Raw genomic sequence first — 23445 nt, 5'->3', positions numbered from 1 at the left:
TGGTAACAGCGATCTTTGTGATGAGTTAAAGCTATTTACTAGTTCTTCAATCTATCTGATCTTAAGGGCGTTTCCAAACCTCTCTGAACCTAAACCTACTAATGGCACCTAGATGATGGAGGCATTCTGAGAACTAAGTCAGACACTGCCTGTAAAGAAGCTCAGCATGATGCCTGCCACATAATAAGCATTTGCTAAACATTACTATTATTAAGCACCAGGTCTTTAGTGAGCTGGATACGGGGCCAAATGCTATTCAGAGGTACAGCAGTAAAAGACATTTCCCCTGACATCAAGAGTTACAGACTAGGGGCGCCTGGGTGGCTCAGTGGGTTAAGTGTCCAACTCTTGATCTCAGCTCAGGTCATGATCTCAGCATCATGAGATCGAGCCCCAAGACAGGCTCCATGCTCAGCGGGGAGTCTAATTGAGATTCTCTCTCTCTCTGCCCCTTCCCTGCTGCTTGCTCTCCCTCTCTCTCTCTCTCTCAAATAAATGGATAAATAAATAAGAGTTTTACAGACTAGTTAAATAGATGATATTAACAAACAAAAAACAAGTGCTGTAAAACCATGTTTGGGAAATAGGCCTGGTAGAGAGGGTGAGTTTAAGTGTCTCACTGGCTGTATGGGCTTGGCCAAATAATCACGTACAGTAGGGGCTGAAAATATCGGACCTGCCTACCTCATAGGGTTGGTAGCAAAACCAAAGAAATAAGCAAGTGAAAATGAGGGCTAGAGAATTTGATGTGGGTGTTTGAAATTATTGCTGTGATGTCCAATAATTATAATAGGGTACTCTGCTATGGGGCCCAGGCTGAAAAAGAAACATAAGCTGACTCAGGAAGAAATGAGTGAGGAATAAGGCAGTCAGGGAAGGCTTGATGGATCTGATAAGGTATGAGTGGGTCCTGAAGGCCAGATGGAATTTGGAGAAGTGAATGTGAACTGGAGAAAACCCCAGACAGAGTCAACACATGAGCAAGTTCATGGTAGTCACCTGGTTAGAGTGGGAATGCAACTGTGGGTTAGCTGTGGGTGTTAGACTATACAGACCTTCAAAGTCAGGGAGCAGAGCCAGATTTGATGTCAGAACCAAGGCCCCACTGCACCAGCAAGGGGTTATTGCTGGAAATAAGACAGTGACAAACACCAGGAGCAACGTAACATTTACATAAAAGCAACACATGTTCCTCTCTTCTTCCCCCTTTGCCCCCTTTTCCTTCTTTCTCGGGCTATGGCACGGTTGCATAGGGATACCATAAATCAGTGAACTTTAAAGCACTTTAATCCAAGCACCAGATAATGCAGGATCTCCTGATACTGCTAGACACCAGAAGTTTAAGTGAGATGCCCAAGATTTCCTCATTTGGGGAAATGTACAATAGTTTCGATACAGAATGGAAGTTGGATGAAAAACACTCACTTGGAAATAACTGCTCAGCTTGAGTTAACTGATTTCATCTCTGGGACTGGAAAAATAAGAGTAGTACTATAATAGCTAACATTCACTGAGTACCTACTGGGTACAAGATGCATGAATTATTTCACTTAATCTTTCCAAAGATCTTTGAGGGGATACTACTATTATCCCCATTTTCTTGATGGAGAGTCTGAGGCCTTTGGTCCCAGAGCAGGTAACCATCAGAGTCAGGGTTTTAAAGGCTATTCTACATGGGCCTAAACCAAAAGACAGCGAATATAGTAATAACTGAGAATAACAAATAAGAACCTTTGTTATTAAACAGCTTTGAAAATTAGAATCATCAATGCAAAATTCCTTGTGGTAAAAAACAAATGGATAATTATGGAACAAATACCTTTCATCTATGCAAATTAATTTTTTAAGTGGAGAAATGAGTATCTGAAAATTTCCTAATGCTATGAAAATGAGTTCCACTTAACATAGTACATGTATCCAGAAACAGTTGTACACACCGAATTTCTGTAAATCAAATATTAACTACATTTACTAAAGGGCTTCTCTAAGGTAAGCAAGCAATAAATAGTTAATAAAATGAAAAATCATTTTGCAATCTGAATAGTCACTCAATAATTTATCTGTTTTGTGAATTTGGATTTACAGCAGACTCTTGACATTCCTGAGGCACACATCCGGAACCTTCTTGAATTCCCAGATTCACAAATACAGAAATGTTTATAGAGGCTCCTAGCTTTCTTGTGAATCACATTTCCATAGAGAGTCGTATAAATTTTCTGTTCCTAGCCTTATGCTACACACTACAAATGAATCACACTTTCACATTTCACTTGAGGTGTATCTCTCGCTTGGCTGCCATTTCTCATGAAAAAAAAAATTCTAATTAATTAATGAGCATATTGCCAGCGCACAAGTAAGTAGGGGACAGCAAAGCTAAATGCCCCTTCTCTGTACATGTATCTTGCAAGACAGACTTTTTAGAGCCAATATCTCAGTCAAACTTTGTGCCATGGACCCTCAGGGGACTCACAGAGAGTCACAAACCTGCAAGTTAAATCCATGAACACCTAGGGTCTAAACACATTTATGAAGTTTGCTTGGGCAAGGGTGGGGGTCATATCTACAGAATCCATACAAATCCCACTGTTCTTGCTAACCCAAGAGTTTCACAACTCTGCTGAGCTTTTTGGTGATGAGTCCAGAAAATGCAATTATAGGAACCTTGGCCACATGAATGACAGGAATTTGCCTACTCATTCAAAATACCTATACTTTGTGTGGTTGGGGATGGTGAAAATCAGTTGGATGGTTTCTCTGCCTTCAGAATAGAACCCAGTCACAGTTGGTACACTGGGCACAGAGCCCGGCAGCTGGACCTTCTCAAAACACTGTCCTGGGACTCTCTGCCTCTGACTGGAGTTGAACCCCCAAAATGCCACTAACCATGAAAAACAAGCAGGACAAAGGGAAAGCCTGAGCGAATGACACAGAGAGAGAATGAAAAAAAAATTAGCTGCCATGTGGCGGGGAGGGGGGGGGACAAGAAAGACATTATCATTTCAAAATATACAGCTTATACATTTCAGAACATATTTGAAAACGCTACTGCCAGATTTTCAAATTATTTATTTATACCCCTTCTTGTTCCAGCATTTTGCTGCCAGATTAATTTTCCTGAAGCTCAGCTCTGATCAAGTTACTCCCCTGCTTAAAAACCCCAATAGCTCCTCACTGCCTGTAAAATGAAGTCCAATTTCCTTAGCCTCCTATTTCAGGCCCTCCATAATCTGGCCCCAAACCTCTAGCCCAACCTTCTCCTGCACTTCTTCCCTTTATACATCCTTCGCTGCAGCCAAATTACACTCCCTGATGTTCCCCTGCACATTTTCTGTATTTCCTGCTCTTGCATCTTTGCTCGTGCTAGTCCCTCTGCCTGGAATGCCTTTCCTGACATCTGCATGTGCCCCATACTCCTCACCTTTCTAGACTCCACCTGGAGGATGCCGGGCACGAAGTAGGCACTCAGTTGTCAGTAGCTTTACACATGTGCTTTATACACATCGTGTCACTGAATCCTCACAAGAGGAGGAAGTAACTTCTTATTGTGGCCCAAGGAGGCTGGGGCTGGTGCCTCTGGGGCTGTGTCCTCTGCCCACTGCTCTTCCTGCTGCCCCAGGGCTATCTCTCCCACAGAACAAAAGGTGGCTGCATAAATTAATGCCAACATGTTGCAGCAAAAAAAATTTTTAAAGGAGAAAAAGTGCACCTTCCTATTCTGTGTGAACTTGACTTTGCTTGTCCAGTCCCGAGGCACAGTTTCATTGGGTAGCCCCTGCACAGCCCTCACCAGGCCCCGTGAGGCAGGACACCACACCAGCTGATTCCAAAGGCCCCAGAGATCCAGGGGGCCAGGGTGGGGGCTGACACCCCAGACGCCCCTCGGCGCTCCCCGCCTGGAGATGTCATGAGCACAGACATGGAGGAAGAATGATAAACATCGTAAATGTCAGTGGCTTCAGTCCTCCTCTGAACCCCAAGAACATGCTGAAGGGCTTTTTTTTTTTTTTTTAAAGATTTTATTTATTTATTTGACAGAGAGAGAGCACAAGCAGGGGGAGCAGCAGAGGGAGAGGGAGAAGCAGGTTTCCAGCCGAGCAGGGAGACCGATGTGGGACTCGATCCCAGGACCCTGGGATCATGACCCGAGCCGAAGTCAGATGCTTAACGACCGAGCCACCCAGGCATCCCATGAAGGGTTTTTTAAAGGTAACATTTCTCACCAAGGGTTTGAGAGCAGGTTGCCCCCGCTCTCTATACAACCTCTAGAGCCTGCTTAAACAAACACAGCAACCGGGTGTAGGACAAGGCATCACGCCTGATGGATGGGGCCCTACTGAGTACGCCAAGCCGCCCACAGCTACACGCTCAGCGGACAAGGGCCCAAGCTCTTACATGATGAGTATTTGTGTAACCTTAAGGACAAGAGGAATGTGGGCTGTAGGCATCTGATATGCTTCCCCTTTCTAACTGTTGGCATCAAGAGGTAACCTGTATTGACTGGAAGGCAAGAGCCCTCCCCTCCATATACTCCCCTCCCCATGACAGGCAGGCCTCATGATCACAGCAGACACCTCATCCCAGTTCCTGTAAGTTTTCCGCCAAACCAAAAGTCCCACTGTCCTGTATACATCTGACCCATTTTTAATGGGCAACTCAATTAAAAAAAAAAAAAAAAAACGAAAAACAAACATCATTTATTAGAGCATGACTTGAGATGAAAACTGTTTCAGGGATTAATCCAAACTTCACATCACTCCCCTGGACAAAACTTGACTCAGTCCAATAAATTATGGCTCCCTCCATAAAATTCTAAAACAAAAGTAAATTCAGTAACCACGTGAAATCTACGGTTGCCCTGCTGGTCTCGTGCTCTGTCTGCTGCTGACTTCTGGACTCACTAAACTCAGGACAGGGCTTGTCTGCCTCGTGCCTCTGACCCCTGCCAGGGCTGGCCCTCTCCACCCTTAACCTACTGCCGTTCAGTCTCCTCCTCCCCAACCTGGGACCACTCACCCTTTTCCTTGCCTCCACGCTGAAATGCTGTCTGTAGCAAGGTTTAGGAGGAAAAAAATTAACTGAGCATAATGTAGAACTTTGTTTTCCCGAACCTTTATTAATTACCAAGTACCAATCTTGAGTTGGAAATTCTGTTGACCAGCTCCAAAGCTGCTGCTCAGTTATTCATCACTTCCATTTACAAAACTGCTATCTGCTTTTTGCAGTCTTTAGTTCCAAACTAGAATTCATACCGGGCCTTCCCTTGTTTTACCTCTGAGCCATTTAAACGTATCCAAACACAAGTCTGTCAACAAAGGGTGGTGGTGGTGGTGGGTGTGTATCTGGACACCTCAAAGCAGAGAATGAAAAAATCCAGATTTAAAAAAAAACTAAGCATGGCCCATGGAAGGGTGAGCTGAACAGGAGGCATCTGATGCCACAAAGTAGTGATGACTCCTTGGGCTTTGCCCGGGGGAACCTACAGAACCTCACTTAGTCCCAGCACAACAGGCCCAGGAAAGTGTGTCTTCCTCAGTGGGCTGCCCAAAGATCACCGGATACCATCAGGGGCAAGAATGGAGAAGTGGGACAGTCCCCGAACAGAAAAGAGAGGGACAAGTAAAAAATCCAGACATCTCTCCCAAGTGAACAGAAATGGCTGTGAATAAACAAAAGCCTTATATTTCAGGGTAATAATATATACCCCAGTCAGTAATCTTAAAGAGAAACATATCCCAGGATATACTCAGTGGCAAAGTATTCCGATTGAAAGGACCTCCAATAGTGAGCTGTTAGGGCAGCCAGGGTTTGCAGGGAAAAGGTGTGACAGTGATGCATGGGAGCTCAGGATCTGATGACAAGTGCTCTCCACAGTTCAGGCTGAAGATAGCTGGGTTTGGAAGCAGGGTAATCCGGATACAAATAATTGCCTCTATTGTTATTTTGTTTTGCTGGAGGAGATACAGCCTCAGACGCAGACAAGAAGTACAATTCCAAAAGCAGAGTGGAAACTGTTTAATACATAGATATCAGGCAATCCCATTTTTAGAAATTATTCCCAATTTAATTCCTCCACCTCTAGATACCCTGCACCCCTGAAGGAATCTCTAATTTAAAGGATCATTCTGGAAGGTGCCTGGGTGGCTCAGTTAGTTAAACGTCTGCCTTTGGCTCAGGTCATGATCCCAGAGTCCTGGGATCAAGCCCCGCATCATTATCATCATCATCATCATCATCATCATCGGGTTCCCTGCTCATCGGGGAGTCTGCTTCTCCCTCTGCCCGCCCCCCTGCTCGTGTTCTCTCTCTCGAATGAATAAATGAAATCTTTAAAAAATAATTTAAAAAAAAATAAAGGATCATTCTGGAAATCAGGCCTGCCCCCAACTATGACAGCTATCCTAAAGTCTTCTCTTGGAAAATTATAACTAGTTACCACCTGTTGTTTGGTTTTTATTGTTAAATGTGAACATATTTTAGAGACAGCATACCATGTTATGTGTTCATCATATTTATTTGCATCATTTCCCTGATTACAGAAGTTTTATACAGGCATCTGTAGCTACACCTAGGCAATGCTTGGTGCACTTTACGAATCATTCAGGGATCTCATCTCTGTTCAATGGGGTCTCATCCCAAACTTTCAAGCAACTAAAAGGGTTAACTGGCACCTGTGTAGCCACAATCTGAAAGACTGAAAAAATGGGTGCAGACAGCAAAAAGGCAGCATACGTGTGGCCACCTCCCTTCCCGTGCCTGTGCAAGACATCACTAATCAATCCCAGTGATGGCCCTGGTTCCTGAGTCCCCCACAGCACAGCTACACTCAGCCAGAGCCAGCACAGGCTGGGGGACCTGCTTGGTAGGACTCACATACTATCTTCTAAAGAGAACAGCCACACTGATAAACAAACGGCACGCCCTGATACCCAGGGGATCAATGGAAGGAAACAAGTATTCAGCAGGCTGCTCAAGCAAGGTCCTGGGGGACAAGACGGCTGCTTTCAAATATCTGAAGGGGGAAACTGGGCCTTTCATTCACTGTGGTTCCAAAGGGTAGCCAGGCTATAAATATCATCCCAAACACTGGGGGCAACACCCAAGAGTGCGTTGAGGCAGTGTAGGCAGTAGGAGGAGGCAGGTGAGCGGACTGGGTAAACAGAGGAAGCGCTGACGCATGCTCTCTCCCTTCTTCCCGCCCAACCGCAGGTAGACAACAGATTTTTCCTTTAATCCTTTGTAAATGAGGCCCACTGACCCATGGAATGTTCTCACTGAGATTTCTAAGAAAACAGAGACGGACAGGTACGGTTGCGGTTTAATAGCTGTCGGGGAGGGGCTATGCAGATAAGGGGAGAATTTCTTCAATGAATACGTGAAGGACAGGCTGGATTTGCAATTTAAGTACAAATTGCATAGTCACTGATTACTTTCTAGCTCTAAACCCTCTAACTCTAAAAACCTCCGATGTCTGCCCAAAACTAATTTCTCAATGTCCACGCAAGGTGCAACAAAATGTCCCAACTGCTCCTTCGGGACACGTCCCTACCGATTTATAATAAGAGCCCTCTGCTCAGGGGGCACAAGGGATGAAGACCGAGTCCCAGGATTTCCCGGAGAAGTCTTGGTAGTCTTGATGTAAAAACACATTTGTTTGTTTATAGAGGAAACGGATCTGTCCTGGCTTGGTTACACAGAGCAGAGCGAGAAATTCTTCTGGAGCCCCTGAGGCAAGGCATTACTCTCAGCTCAGCAGGCTGTGGTTATGTAAGTTCTTGTTTCATCTTAATCCTTCTGTGTGATTCTGCGCCCCGGGGCAGACCATCCATCCCTTGGACTCAGTTCCTACCTCTGTAGAATAGGAACACAGCAGTGACACCTGATCTCGCCCACCCCCACCAGCCACACTATAGGACGGAGGCAGTCTTTGTGGAAAACTGAGCTTTGGGGAAGAGGGAAATAGCAGGACCGAGTCTCAGTATTTAATATTTTGCAATGGGTTTAACCTCCACACCAGGTTTCAAATCCTTAAAGTTATTTCATGTTTAGATGACTCTGTTCACTCGATGTTGAAATCTATCCCGAGGCTCTTCTTTACTAATTACTTAGAATGACACTGGTTCAAGTGCCAGGAAAGAAACTGCTTTTACAGGAATCATTTACACTTTCCGGAATACCCTCCAGCAGGGACGATTTTCTCCCTCAATCTTTCCTTTTCAAAATCTTAAATTGCCCGGGGAAAAGACGAACTGAGATGTGTGATTCCTATGTGTGCCATTCCTACATTCTCCTTACTCTTCAGAGAGAGAGAGAGAGAGAGAGAGAGAGAGAGAGAGAGAGAGAGAGAAACACAGTGTGGACGCCAGAAGTATGCACATAATCCTACAGGGGAGCAGGAAGGCTAGCCCAGTGACCCAGACTGTGGAGATCGGGGGTGGTGGGAAGAGTCATTCCTAACACTTCACTTCTCCCTGAGATCATCTGACACAGGGCGCAGTGGGGTGGAAAGGGTACCACGGAACCCCAGCCTCTCTGCCACACCCCTGTGTGAATGCTCCCTGGTCAACTTGAATCATGTTAGCAGAATGTCCAGGAGCAAGGGGGATCCACACAGGTACAGGTCATGCATACATAAAGGGGCCTATCTACAGAAATCTTCAGAAATGTAAACACCACAAGAAAAATGGAAGAGTGATACCTGTATGTTATATTCCAATTCCAATAATCCCTCAAAGGTATTAAGAAGCCCTGTGAGCCTATGGATGAAATGAGCGTTGACAAGCCAGGTGGGTACCCTGACTTGTCATGAGTTTCTGTTATGGACCTTGGCTGGGACCATTTAGGATCCACCCTCCATTCTTGTGGTTCAGCATCTGGATTTCCTTTTCGGGAATTAATCCCCCCCCCCCCGCAACTGTGTATAGTCTTGGTGGGAATGTCAATCAGGGGACCCACCCCCTCACCCCTCAGGCCAAGAGGGAGGCATGTGGCTTACACCAAGCCAACTGAGCTTTTACTTGTTTCCAGGGCTTTGAATCTTAGATGGAGAAACCTGTTGGAACTTATCCATTGCAGCAGTAGCACGCAAAGGAAGACCATCAATTCTGTCCCCCTGGATCCCCAGAGCTTCCTCAATTTCTGTCCTTCACCAAGCCTGGTTCTGCACACTTCCTGTTGATTCTCTGACCTCCTGGCTATCCTTCCAATAAAACCTTTTTTTTTTTTTTTTTTTTACTTAACCAAAAAAAATAAGTGTTTGTTGCAAAAAAAAAAAAAAAAAAAAAAAAAAAAGAGAAAAGAATATTAACCAATACAGATGTCTAGCTTCTGGACCTATCTGAGGATTTCTGGGCCCAACAAAGCCCTATGATTCTAGATGATTCTAAAAATGATGCTATGCATCTGAATCTATTCTCCCTAAAATTCTCTTGTTCCTCCATGGTCAGGAAGAAAGGGTAAGAAAAATAAAATGAGAGAGAGAGAAAGAGAGAGAGAGAGAGGAACATCACCTCGTTCTAGAAAGTTCTATCATGTCCCTTTCCGGCTGACCCTTCCTCACTCCCATAGGTAAACACTATTCTGATTTCCATCACCCCCGCCTATTTTTTCCTGTTCTAGAACACCATGTAAATGTAATCAGACAGAATATTCTGAGATTCATCCAGGCTTTTATACATATCAGTAGGGTGTTCTTTTTTTCCTGCTGAGTAATACTCCATTGTATGAACGTACTTCAGTTTGTTTACTCAGTGTCCCGTTGATGGATATTTGGGTTGTTTCCAGCTTTGGGCCTATTAGGAAAACAGCTGCTATGAACATTCTTCAACAAATCTTTCTTATGGACCTATGACTGCTTTCATTTCTCTTGAATAAATGAATTTTTATTAAATGCTGAAGAAGCTTTCTTAAAAGTATAATACTTTGCAGAGAAACAATAATATACTTTCTGAGGGGAAAAAGAAAATGCCTATTTTTCTTTTAGAACAGGATAGGTTCACAGATACCATCCTATTAACCCCCAACTCCCTCTTCAGCAGCTTCATTCTTTCCATCTGCACACACCCTTGTTTCTCAACCATTCTAAACAAACCTTTCTCTCTCCCCTTAAACTAGCAAACACTCTCAATATGACTTTTTCATGGCAATTCTTTTTTTTTTCAATTCCCAGTCGTGTTCTCAACAGCCCATTGTGGATTTATTTTCTCACTTCTCATTCTCTCTTTGACCTCTTGCACTGTTTGGCTGTGTTAACCGGCATTCACTCTCTCTCTTCCTCTCTCTCCTTTCTTGCTTTTTAAGAAAAGCTAAACTTTAATTACTCAGTTAATTTTTATCATGAAAACAGGTACCCAAAAACTGGTCTTAAATGCTCACAACTGTACAGATTCTTCTCTTGGCTTCCATACACATTGACAAGAGAGATTCCATAGCCAGACTCTGGGGTTTGAACCTGGCTCTAGCCCCTGCTAGCTGGGCGACCCGGGGCAAGTTATATAACCCCTCTGTACTCTGTTTCTTCTGTAAAATGAGGCTGACAATAGGACCCACCTCACAGGGTTATTGTGAGCATTAAATGAGCTAGCACATACAACTGTGCCTGGTATGCAGTAAGTGCTCAATAAAGACAAGCAGTTTCTACTACCTCATTTGATCCTCATTGTGGTGTATGTAATAAGAGAACTTTATAAAGCATGGTAGACTTCATTAATACAAGGGATGAAAACATAGCATTATGATGCCTTCCCTTAACAACCCTCTTTAATGGTTGAGCCTCCTTCCCCTGCTTCTTTAATGTGGACATACTGCAAAGCTGCCTCCTTGATGTCATTGTCCTTATGATTCTATACTCTCTTGTCTCATCTGTTGCGGTGGCTTTAATTATCACACCAAGTCCAATGACTTCAAATACAGCTCGACAATCATTCCACTTCAGTATCTCATCCCCAACTTTCTGCTCGGCATCTTGCTACCATTCATTCAAACTCAACATGTATAAAAACGAAATCATTGTTTTTGTTTTCACAAAGAGGTTGCCCTCGGGATTTCTCTTTGTCCTCAGTGATATACTCATACACCAAATATACGTGGCCTCGTCTTGCCAGTTACTCCTAGCCGTGTACAAGAGAGCCCGAGAGTGGATCTTGTTAAGGTATCACTGGAACACTCTTCTTGTTGCCCTAAGGCCTATCCTGTCCTCATGGAAAGGTTCATAATGATTACAGACTCTGCAGGAGGGCTGGGCTGTGGGGGTGAGCATGCCAGGTACCTGGGAATGAAGCTGCTCAATTAAAACACGAGCATCCTCATCCCGGTCCAGCAGGACTTGGTCCCAAGCCTTCCCGCCTCATGTCCCACAGTTTTGATAACACTGTGAGTCAAATCTGCAGAATAAAACTTCTTAAAATAAAGTGCTGGTTTGGTCTGTTTGCCCACTATTTGCAGTTTTGTGCAGCTTGCCCCATGCCCAAACGTGGTGTCCATACCAGGGCAGCCTCCGGGGCTAGCGGAGGAAGCAGGAGCACAGCTGGGCACCTGGGCACCTGGGTGTCAACGTTCCATCTCTGCGCCTCTGAGCTTTACTCAAGGGGAAGAACTTGAGCTCAACGGCTCGGGGCCCTGTGCCCATGAGAGGCTGTGTGGCACCTTTAATTTCCCTGGAGCAAAATCTAGTCTTGCAAGCAGCCTGGTCAAAGTCCCCTGGATGTCTAAGGAAGGCACTCGAGGGATTTTGTCGCAGCTTCCTGCCTGTGCTAGTCATGAAGGGCAGGTTGTGGATATTCCATCTCTCCTCCTCTGAGCACACAGAGGGATGGCACCTCCCTGCTGCCCTTGAAGTTCAGTGTGACAGGAAACTTGCTTTGGCCAATGAGATGGGAGCAGAAACAACAGGGATGGCTTCTGGCAGAAGCTTTAAGAATCCATGCATGATTCACTTCTCCCCTGTCCCCACCTCCATGGAAGCATAAGGTGACAGGCAACCTCTGCTAGCCTGGGGCTCTGAACGAGCAGAAAACATACTCCGTTACACAGGTAGCATAAGCAAGAGACAAACTTGGCTTCGTGAAGTCACTGGGACTGGGGGGGTTCTTTGTTACTGCCGCATAATCTAGGCAATCCTAAGGGATAGCATGGCCCGCTCATATGACCGGTCAGCAACCTCCAACTTCTAACTCCACCTCACCTCTGGCTTTTAGATTTCCCCTCTGTTGAGTTCAGCCCTCAGGGCCACAAAATGGACTTAAGCTACCCACACACCAAGCTGTCTCCTGATTCATGGATGAAGACTGATACCTATGGGTAGCCCACAGGGACCCGGCAAAACCCTGGCCTCTAATGCTACCCAGCCCCAGTGCCCTAGGCATGAAAACAGGTACCATGTTCCCCACTGTCAGCACCTACACCAGAGTCTTCCTATTAATGTGGCCCATGCCAGCTAGGCCGACCGCATAATTTATTGTCCAAAATGATCTTGAGAGTGAAAGGGGACTGGGTGACAGGCATAAACCTTTGCTGTCCGGGGCACACAGGGATGCGTGGACACCCTAACTCCGACGCCATCATCTCTACGGTCTTAGGCCTAGGGGGTATGAGAAAAATGCCTAGAGGCACTATCTCAGGAGAGAGCACCATATCCAGGAAATGTGATTTAAGGCCGAAGACGAGGCATGTGGTAAAATGAATGTTTATCAGACTGTACTCTGCTTTTACTATTCTACGTGGCATTGGGCTGAGTGGGTACAGCTGTTTCTCTAAGCAGGCGCATGCGAATAGCACTAGGCGTCCAAACGAAACCAAGAGCCCAGTGCAAAATCCAGCCGGGAAGTCTGAACACCCTGCAGAAGCATGAAGAGCGTCTTCCTCCCGCAGGTCAGCCTGGGAGTCATTTAAGAGGAAGAAGGACAAAATCAAGAAAACAATCTTAGCAGCAGAAAGAACTATGGAAACAAAGTCAAAGTAAATACAATATCAGGGACCATGGGCTCCTCCTCTCCTGGGCACCTGAGACATATTAATGTCGGTAAATATTTTCAAAGAATGCTGAATCTTCTAGACCAAGTAACACATTGTAGACGGTAGTTGATTTTTCTAAACTGCTGCTATTTTGAATTTTCCTTTACTTTGTAAAATACCACGATTCTAATTGGTTCTCAAAATCTTATGGCTTATGATCAGGAAGTAGATAACGATTTTTGAAGAATCTGTTTTTCTGTGTCCCAATACAAGAGTTCTTTGCAATACACAGGGCTTTGGACACAAGACCCGAATCTGTGAGGGCCTGACAGGAGTAGGGGGCCTTGGACAGACATGGATGGCAGATGACCAGCCCAAGCTACGCAGACAAGGTTCAGCCATGCGTTTCAACTCCAGGCAAAACAATGGAGTATTCATCGCCCTGCTGGAAGAATCCGCCCTTCCTCCCAGGTAATCCCAATAAAGCAGCTATTATCCACCGCAATAAATATGCAAGGGTGTGGCTCAGACAAAGGCCTGGGTTACTTCTCCAAATGTTCACTGAGGACCACCATTGTTCTGACACAACAATGTAGCTCACAGTTTATAAATGCAGCCACAATTCTGTCTCTTAATTTAGGTTAGAGCCACCACCGCTTATGGGGTCCTGCCTTCTCCTGGGATTAGAGGTTCTTGACCCCAGCTACCCATTAGAATCACTTGGGATCTTTAGAAAAATCCTGATGCCCAGGCTGCACCCTAGACCAATGAAATCACAATCCCTGGGAGCGGGGCCCAGACGTCAGTATTTCCAGAAGGCTCCTCGATGATTCTATTTTTTTTTTTTAAAGATTTTATTTATTTGAGAGAGAGAGAGAGAGAGAGAGAGAGAGAGAGCACAAGACGGGGGAGGGTCAGAGGGAGAAGCAGACTCCCTGCTGAGCAGGGAGCCTGATGCGGGACTCGATCCCGGGACTCCAGGATCATGACCTGAGCCGAAGGCAGTCGCCCAACCAACTGAGCCACCCAGGCGCCCCTCCTCGATGATTCTAATGAGCAGCTAGGGCTGAGAACCACAGACTCGGGTAGACCTGGATCTGTCAGATGCTCACTTACTGTAGGTTCGTGCCCCACTTCTCTGGGCATCCCCTGCTACTGCTCAGACTACCCCCACTTTCTGATCTACTTGTGTGCGCAGACCTCAATCAATCCAGAACCTAGTTCTTTCCTCTTTCTAGGAGTTTCCTAAGGCTGCATGACAAAATACCACAAAGTTGGTGGCTTAAAACAACAGAAATATACACTCAGAAATTTAGTTCTAGAGGCTAGAAGTCCAAAAGCAAGATGTTGGCAAGCCATGCTCTATGCCAGGATCCTTTCTTGCCTCTTCTAACTTCTAGTGGTTGCTGGCAATCCTTGGTGTTACTTGGTTTGTGGACATATTACTCCAATCTCTCCCTTCATTGTCACTTGGTGCTCTCCCTGGAAGTCTGTGTCCTTTGTTCTTAGAAGATCATCAGTCCTACTCGATTAAGAGCCACCCTACCCGGGTAGGACCTCAACACCTTCCATCTGCAGTAACCCTGTCTCCAGATAGGGACACCTTCTGAGGTTCCAGGAAGCACAAGGTTTCAATCCAGGACACTCTTACTCACGCATATAAAGCAAATCTTTAGATTTTATCTTCATCGGAATGCATATAAGACCTAGCTCACTGGGAGCACAATGCCTTTTAAAACATGTTTTTATCTTGGAATCATTTTAGACTTCTAGAATGGTTGCAAAGATAGTACAGAGAGTTCCTGTATGCTCTTCACCCAGCTTCCCCTAATGTTAACATCCTATAAAACCATGGTACACTTATAAAAACTAAGACAGTCACACCAGGACAATACTGTGGACGTAACTATATACTTTATGCATCTTTCACCAGGTATCCCACCCATGCCCTTTTCCTGTTCTGGGATCCAAATCAGGATACCACCTTGCATTTAACACAATGCTTTTCAGGATGAAAAGGGCCCCAGCCAAGCTCTGATTCACGGCATCAAAACTCCACTTTAGGCATCTTTCCCAAGCTTGCCCTCTAGCCTTCTAGCCAGCCTCACATTTGCATCTAGCCTCCCAGCCAGCCTCATATTTGTGTCCAACTGACTATGTTTCATCTCTTCTTCCTTCCTGTTTGGATCTGGTAACCCGAAGTTTTTAGTCAAGTTAGTTCTTAACAGTTTCGAGGTCATGGGACCACTTTGAGAATCTGTGAGAAGCTACAGATTCTCCTCTGAAGAAAATGCACAGACGAAAACCATTTTGCATCCAATTTCAGAGCAGAAATCAACCTCCCTCTTCCCCCAGGGTCCCCACTGAGACCCGACTTCCCATAGTTTGGCTTCCCCCGGCATTGGTTTTGTGATGAAATCACTATGAAGCCCTCTCCCAGGACAAATTCTCCAGCTCCTGGACGTGACCACAGTACTTTGCACTCTGGGTTTTGGCCAATACCAGGGGTCCCAGCCACTGCCTTGGGCCAGCAGTGGACACTGAGAGTGGCTGGACTCTCCGCTTCTGGCCAACTTGACCACCAGTATTTAACTCCCCAAGTTTTGGTTGACCCTTCCCCTCTTCGGAGCCCACTTTCTCTGGGATGGAAGGAATCTCCCACTCCATAAGTGTAGGATGGAACAGAGAAGAGATGCCTTCTCTGTTCAAAAGGCATGTATGTCATCATTTCGGTTTCAACTAAGAAAAGTGACTCTGGGATCCAGAGCAGTATTACCAAGTTCTTTCAAAATCAGACCTGCTGCCATTTTGAAAGGGCAGGAACCTTGATACCAATGCCTGCCTATGGCATTTCAGCTTTGGAAACAGCATGTGAAGCCCCCCCCGCCGCCACACAAACAACTCGCAACTCTAAAACCCTACACGTCCTCTGAAGCCACCACAGAAGCCTGGAGCAGGAACCAAGGAAAAGGGAACCGTCCCCACTCAATCCTCACAACCTTGGTTTGAACGTTTCGCTCCCCCCAGTTCCTCAAACGCTGTTCTGTCCCCCTCACACGGTCATCCTCAGACGCTGCTCTTTTCTATCAGTGCCTCTGAGCTAGACTACCTGCAGTCCTGGGGCCATACTTTGCTCCCTATTGCAGCTTGAATCAGGATCACACCAATTCCTCCAGCATCAGGCAGAAGGGAACAGGGTTGGGGAACAGACAAGAATAATTCCTCTGGACAGGGCTAGGTCTCGTCTTACCTTCTGCAAATGGTTCCCATTCATAGAAGCGGCCCATGAACGGCTTGTTGTTGTAGGATGCGCACTGGACCTCCCGGATGCTTCTACTGCTTTCGGGACACACCTAATAAAACAGATATTAAATATGCAGTTAGTGTCTGCACCTTTTCATAGCTCCAGTCCTGTCCCAGAAGACCTCTCCAACTTTAAATGCCAATCCTTCTCCACCAAAAGCAGTGTTTCTGAAACTGTGCGGATCACCTGCATCAAAAATTTAAAATGCAGATCTCAAGGCTTCATTCCAAGTTTACTAAATCAGAATCTTTGGAAGGACACTAAAATTTTAACAAGCTCCCCAGGTTAAGCTTTTGCACCATAATTTGAAAACCACTAACTGAAACCTTCTGCTCCTGACAAATTGGTCTGCTCGCCTCCCCCACAAAGGCCATCCATTTCCATCTGTTTGACTTTGTTCGTGCCATTCCCGGACGTGGGATAATACTCACAGCAAGCATGTACAGAATCCTTACCATGTGCACATGCTGCTTTAAACATATTACACTTACTAATCCTCATATTACACTTTAATCCTCATGGTGACCAATGAAGCCACTCTGATAGTTTTGCAGATTTTTCACAGATGAGCAAACTGAGGCACAGAAGAACCCACACAGCCAGTGAGGGCAGAGGCTGGAGTTAGGGCTAAGTGGTCTGGTGGCCACCAGGCTGCATCTCAGTGTCCTTCCCATCTTGTCTAAATTCTCTCCACCATCTAACGCCACAGCTCCCAGCCTTTAGCATGCAAAAGAATCACCCAGAGATCTCACAGGAAATGCAAAGTCCTGGGTCCCTCCCCCAAGGATGGTCAGTCAGTAAGTCTGGGACGAGGTCCAGGCATCTATATTTTATCAAATTATCCAGGTAATCCTGATATACTAGATGACTCAGAGAAAATATCCAGCTCCCTGTGGTTTATCTCTTTCTTATTTATAAATGTAAACATAAGCAAAGTGTGACATGAAATAAATATGAAATATAATAATAAGATCAGAATCTCTAATTCAAATCATGGATAAAGCATGATCTAACTTTTTTAAAACCTAAGTATACTCTTATTTAAGTGTGGGGTATGTGTGTGTGTGTTTTAATAATCAGAGGAAAAGGAATCTGGCCCCTTAAATATTAAAAACCCTGTGTATAAGAAGTCTCCGGAATAAACTGTTAATAAGGTAGCTCAAAGTTCTGAGGGTTTTATAAAGAAATCTACGGTATATGTCAGAAACACCAGGTCTTTTGAAGAGGAAGGAACAAAGGGAGGAATAAAACCAGGTGGAAGGAAAAGCATCTCTTGCGTGATAAAGGACAGTCAGGCGAGGCTGCTGGTACAAACACCCGGGTGGTCATAACCCTGCTGCAGCCTGAACCAAACCATATGGAGCAGGAAGCTATGGGAAGCAGAATGTGGTCGAAACTGGTGGGGAAGAAAGGCCCGGTGGACAGGGTGGGCTGAGCTCTGACAATCAGTGAGAAGCCAACAGGCCGGGGAAGGCTGTCTCCTTGGGCGCTGGAAGCCAGGCTGCTGGTGGCCCCCAAGCCGGAACCGTGTAGGCATCCAACAACACCAGCTGTCTCCATGAAGGACTTGGCATTGAGATGTTTTTGACAACCCTTAGGCCAGAACCAGAGCTTGACGAGGATATGATCAGTGGGGTGACTTGGGAGAAAGAATCACTAAGTGATTTGTTAAAAACACAGATTCTCTTGGGTGCCCGGGTGGCTCAGTCGGTTAAGCATCTGACTCTTCATTTCAGCTCAGGTTATGATCTCAGGGTCGTGAGATCGAGCCTCGCATGGGGCTCTGTGCTGAGTGCGGAGTCTGCTTGAGATTCTCTCCTTCTCCCTCTGCTCCTTCCCCAACTCATGTTCTCTATCTTTCTCTCAAATAAATAAATAAATAAGATCTTTTAAAAATACAGATTCCCAGGCCTCGCCCCAGTGGGAGGGGAGGGAAAGGGCCCAGGAATATATGCGTGAAGCAGTCCCTCGCTGATTCTGGCCCAGCCAGCCTGGCACCGGACCACAGCAGCAATGAAAGAGCACCCCCAAGCCTCAGTCTTACTCTGCGTTAGTTAACAGGCAATCACAGGGTTGGAGCAGTGATAGTCAGACCCAACCCTTCACTTTATCGATGAAGAGACTGAGGCCTGGAGAAGAGGCACAGCCGGCTAGAGGTCACTGTGACACAGCGACAGAGCCCAGACAGAGCCTGACCACCCACTGTGGCCCTAATCAGAAACTAGAGATGAGCTACTGGGTTGCATTTTTTTCATAATGGAAACAGACCAGAACAAGTGGGCAAATATCCTGTTCCTCAAATAACCACACCTATGAAAAGCCAAGCTGCTCGGCAGTGAGGCTCCAGCCAGAAGGCACCCTTAATTAGTCTGGTGGCAGCTATCAGAATTGGAAGCTACAGACCACAAAAACCCAGCCAGGCTGCTTAACCCCTTTCTCTTCCATTAGCAAACTATGCCAAGAGGCTAGACCATGAACCAATGCATCTACAGAATCATTCTGAATTGCTCAGTACTTGATGATATAAATGTATATTTCATGACATGGAAAGTAGTCCACAACCCATTAAGTGAAAAAAAGTGTTAAGTGATTGTGTGTGTGTGCGTGTGTGTGTGTGTACGCACACACATAGAGAAAGAAAGGTTAAAAGCATTATCTCTGGAAGGTGGATTATAGATTTTTTCTTTTCACAAAGAAAAAAAAATTTTTGGTGTATTACACTAATTTTTCTGCAATAAATATGTAATATTTGTGTAATAAGAATGGATCATTACTGAGCCCTTTCAAACACTTTGGCCCTTTGCCAACTTTACATGTGCTTGTAGTTTATAATCTTACGGTATATCTTAATGCCCCACTGATGCTCCTACTCCATCACATGCATCCGCCAAGCCAACCAGTCACATGTGAGGGATCATTCAGGGCCCCCTGCCCCAGGTCACCAATAAGTTCTTTATATCTGAGCCTGGCCCAGTTACCTCCTGAGGCAAGGGGGGCTTCATGTGCCATTGGACCCACAGTGGGGGGTCAGGTGCTGAGGCAGCAAATCCACCTCCAGTTGCCCAAAGGCAGCTGAGCCCAGCAGGTTGCCTGCGGTATCCAGCCCATGGTGAGCACAAGAAGATGCTGCAGGAGATGACCAGGAGCCCTGGCCTGGTCCTGTGTCCTCCCCCAGCAAGGACTCACAGGATGCCACGTGAGCTGCCAGGTAGCGTGTAGGAGAGGGCCCAGGCCAGAGATATTCGAGGCTCACAGGGTCCAGATGTGGACGTGGGTCCTGAGATAAAATTACAGTAAAGGTGATGAAGGCAGAAGCCTGGGCTGATGACGACATTAAGAACAGCTCACTTTTACTGAGCAGTTACTAGATGCCAGGCACTCCACCGCGTGCTCCTATGTATCTTAGCTCATGTAATCCTCACCACAACTATCATACCCATTTTATAGATGAGGAAGCCAAGGCAGCAGAAAGCTAAATGAGCTGCCCAAAGCCATGGGCTGATAAATGATGAAGTCAGGATTTGAACCCAGACACTTTGGATCCAGAACCCATGCCAGTAACCACCATACATGGTGCCCCTCGAGACTGGGTGGACAGCAAAGTGAATCTGTCACAGGTCCTCAGACAAGGGGGCCTTAACTCCTTGCCTGAGAAGTCCTAGTGGCTGAGGTCAGATTCAGCCTCTGAGGCCGGGTGGAGTAGCCTCAGCTGTAAAGATCAGGCAGTTGTGGATTGAGGATGAAAACCAAGCAGGCCAGGGAAATTCTGCTTCATGTCTTGTGTGGGTTACATCTGTTTGTACTTGTCATACTATTATCAATATATGATCTCCTCTCATTTTAACAGACTTTCTGAAGTTAAAACTTCCAGGTTACAGATCATTTTACATTTGTTACATTTTAAGTGGGCTGTTTCCTGATGCCATAGACTGAGTCACCCTCACCTTATCAGTAACTGTCTCTAGTTTACACTGTGAGTTGGCTTTGGGCAGATTTCCTGCAGACACTAATCCTTTCCATGGACACAGATTCTTGTAATCTTCAGGCCAGAAAAGTGGGACAGGGAAAAAGCTGTGCAGATAGAGATCAGGCCCATGCAGGATGGGGCTAGCAAAGAGCAGAGCTTCATTGCCATGTAATGCCTCTGGGAAACCTCCCTTCAAATGACTTCCTTCCACCCAAAAGAGGGAGGAATGTTTCCACTGGTCTCTTATGGGAAAAGGAATAAAGATGGACTTTGATATAATGAGCTGAATCCTTATAAAGCACTTCAGAGCCTATCCAAAGTTCCATCTAGACAATCGCCTAGGGTTGCTATGAGTTACAAAGAGTATTATGGAAACTCGGGCTACGTTCCTAGAGACCCCAGTTAATCTGAGATGACAAGCGCCTGCACCTAACTGCATTGCTCAAGAGGCCACTCTTGGTGATCGTATACTTACCTCTTGATAATTAATTACTTTCAGTTCCTCAGTCGACCGAAGGGTGTCATCCCCAGTGAAGGTGGCACCGAGGAAAATAGGACCTTGAAGTCTGCCCGGGTCAGACAGGCATCGTTCTTATCCTTTGCATTGCTCTGGATTCAATCAGAAGACCAGGGACCAGCCGACAACATATGATGTATTTAACATCCCTGCACTGCCAGGGAAAAGTGGCTGGGTGGCCTTGGGCAAAGCACTTCACTTCTCTAAACCCAAATTACCGCAGGTCAGTAGCAAGCCGCAGCACTCCCATCCTGCAGGGATTTTTTGTGAAGACTAACTTAGTAATACATTAAGATTTCTAGTTCATAATAATGCTCAGTAAATGTTAGCTGAGCTGGAATCTAAGCAGACATCAAAGATGACTCCAGCAGTTCCAGAAGCTTCAAGTGCCCTGACAGGTAGATGTTCTGAGCAAACGTTCCCCTTTCTCTTCCCCAGCTGGAAAAAGGGGTTTGGGTTTCCAGCTGCAGGATAATACAACCACGGATCGAAACTGCTTAGAAATTATCCAGCACATTTTTCAAATATGTTTCATATCTGCTTTCTCAAATCACTTGGAACAAATTCAACCTTGCAAAAACTCTTGCCACCTGCTACCACTCCTAGTGTTCTCTGGACAGTCAGTAAATTGGTTTGTCCAAAAGAGTTGGGTCAAGGTTTTGGATTTAAAACAAAAAACAAAACAGAAAGACCCCTCCAAAATCCTGAGGTTTTCTTAGTTCTCAAACACCTTTTTTTCCCCATCCAAGTTCACAATGTTCTCCTAGAGAAAGGTGTTTCTCTCTCATTCAATACATCCATCAAAGATCCAATGGATGTTAAGATGACTAAGCCCATCTCTTCACCCAGGAAAACTGCGTATTTTTAAGTACTCTGGATAAACGTTCGTACAAATCTAGGCCTATCCCAGGAGTGCTGTTCATTCCTCCCTCCTTAGATTTATTTATCTCTATGCCTGTAAGAGGACCTAAACAAGAACATCTTTCTTCTAACTAATCAGAAAGCATACGGCCAAATGTGAACTTTTTAAAACATTTAAGACTTCTACTCCCCCCTAGTTGCTACTTTAGGGATCACATTAGTAAGAGTGGCCTCCTGACCCTCTACCATCTGCTAGGACAGGGGGAGAAATTCCTTCAAAGGCAAAGACTCACTGTGCCCCTACTACTATGCGTCAGGTATTGTGACTACGGAAGATAGACAGATACAGGGTCCTGGGATCGAGCCCCGCATCGGGCTCCCTGCTCAGCGGGAAGCCTGCTTCTCCCTCTCCCATTCCCCCTGCTTGTGTTCCCTCTCTCGCTGTCTCTCTCTCTCTGTCCATTAACTAAATTAAAAAAAAAAATCTTTAAAAAAAAAAAGTCTCTTGCAGGGATTTTACAGGCCATAGGGAGAAAAATACATCAGCCGAAACATGTAATGCAATGAGAAGAATTTGGAAACCGGGCACTAAATTTTCTAATCTTGCAAAACAAGGAGTTAACGGATCCTCCCTAATGTTGATAAATCAAGAAAATAAAAATTGTTAACATACTATATGTAATCAAAAATATAACAGAAAATAGAAACATGGCTAGCAGGGATCAGCGGTGTGGGAGAAAAGGGGGTCATTTCTTCATCTTTTGGAGTGAGGAGCTAACAGAGAAAACTTGAAGTTGCTGTATCAAGAAGCACAATTATTAGTAAACTATTAGAGTTAATGGAGAGAAGGACTCTAGGAACTAAAAAATCAAAAATGACTGACTGCAATTATATCAAGGGAGAGGGACTGGGATACAGCTTCTCTCTGCCACTGGGATATTTCTTACTATTTGCACTACTTTTTATAATTATTAGAAGTGACGAGTGAAAACAACTCATGTGTGTGTGTGACTCATACATGTATCTTTCAAATATATGAAATATATTTATATGAAACATGTAAATATTGTACATACAAAGAAATATCTCTACTATTTATACTTGCATACATTCACATACATATTTCATATATATTTGCGAAAGGTCCCTGATAGAGTAAGAAAAAATCAGTAAGAGAACTTTCTATGGGAAATTGCAAGTGGTCTGAGGAGACGGGAAAGCAGAAATTGATGCAAAAAAGCACTGACACCAGCACATATTTCCCAGATGAGGAGGTTGGTGATAAAGTCATGATAAGAGAAACTTCCATTGAGACCACGGTTAGATGGCTTGTCCACCCCATAATCAGCCCCACAGTTCCTGGTAAGTTTCACACCTTACGGAATTGTTCTGAATTCTGGACCTGGCCCATTTGTTTGCTAAGTTCCTCCTTAAAGTACAGTCAGGAGGCGTCAGGTCCTCTGCCGTTCAACAGGAGACTACAAATGGGGTAGAAACAGAACCTGCCTCAAGAGAGCTTAGCTATATCTGAGATTTGTCCAACATCTTCCCTTCATTTTCACTTAACTTGGAGACAGAACCAACTCCACACAGACAAATCCATTGTCTGAGGCCAGTCCCACTGCAGGGAAATTTACTGGAGAGGCACTGATAGCAGAACTCATCACATTGGTGTTTGCTAAAATCTGCTTTTAGCCCCAGGGGTTTTTCCCCATAACGTTAAATGCACTCTGTCTAAACTCAGGATCACGTCTCCTTTGGCAGTGAAGCCCTATAAAGTCGTAACCCCATCCCCACCCTGCGCCAGCAGACTCACTCCAGCCGCCTTTCACCAGAAGGAGCCAGAGT

The 23445-nt window shown here is 45.2% G+C and overlaps 1 protein-coding gene across 1 annotated transcript in view; it reads right to left on the bottom strand.

The window, feature by feature from the left end:
* Window positions 1–23445, bottom strand: part of THSD4 (thrombospondin type 1 domain containing 4) — a 572226-nt gene that overhangs the window by 419927 nt on the left and 128854 nt on the right. Inside the window, exon 6 of the mRNA XM_025884296.2 lies at window positions 16199–16301. Coding sequence (XP_025740081.2) covers window positions 16199–16301 — 103 coding nt within the window. The remainder of the gene's footprint in view (window positions 1–16198; window positions 16302–23445) is intronic.

Source organism: Callorhinus ursinus, unplaced genomic scaffold, assembly GCF_003265705.2.
Source record: "Callorhinus ursinus isolate GAN/ISIS: 27379988/994484 unplaced genomic scaffold, GSC_fseal_2.0 scaffold25, whole genome shotgun sequence".
Classification (NCBI taxonomy): Eukaryota; Metazoa; Chordata; class Mammalia; order Carnivora; family Otariidae; genus Callorhinus; species Callorhinus ursinus.
This window is presented reverse-complemented; position numbering and strand designations above follow the sequence as displayed.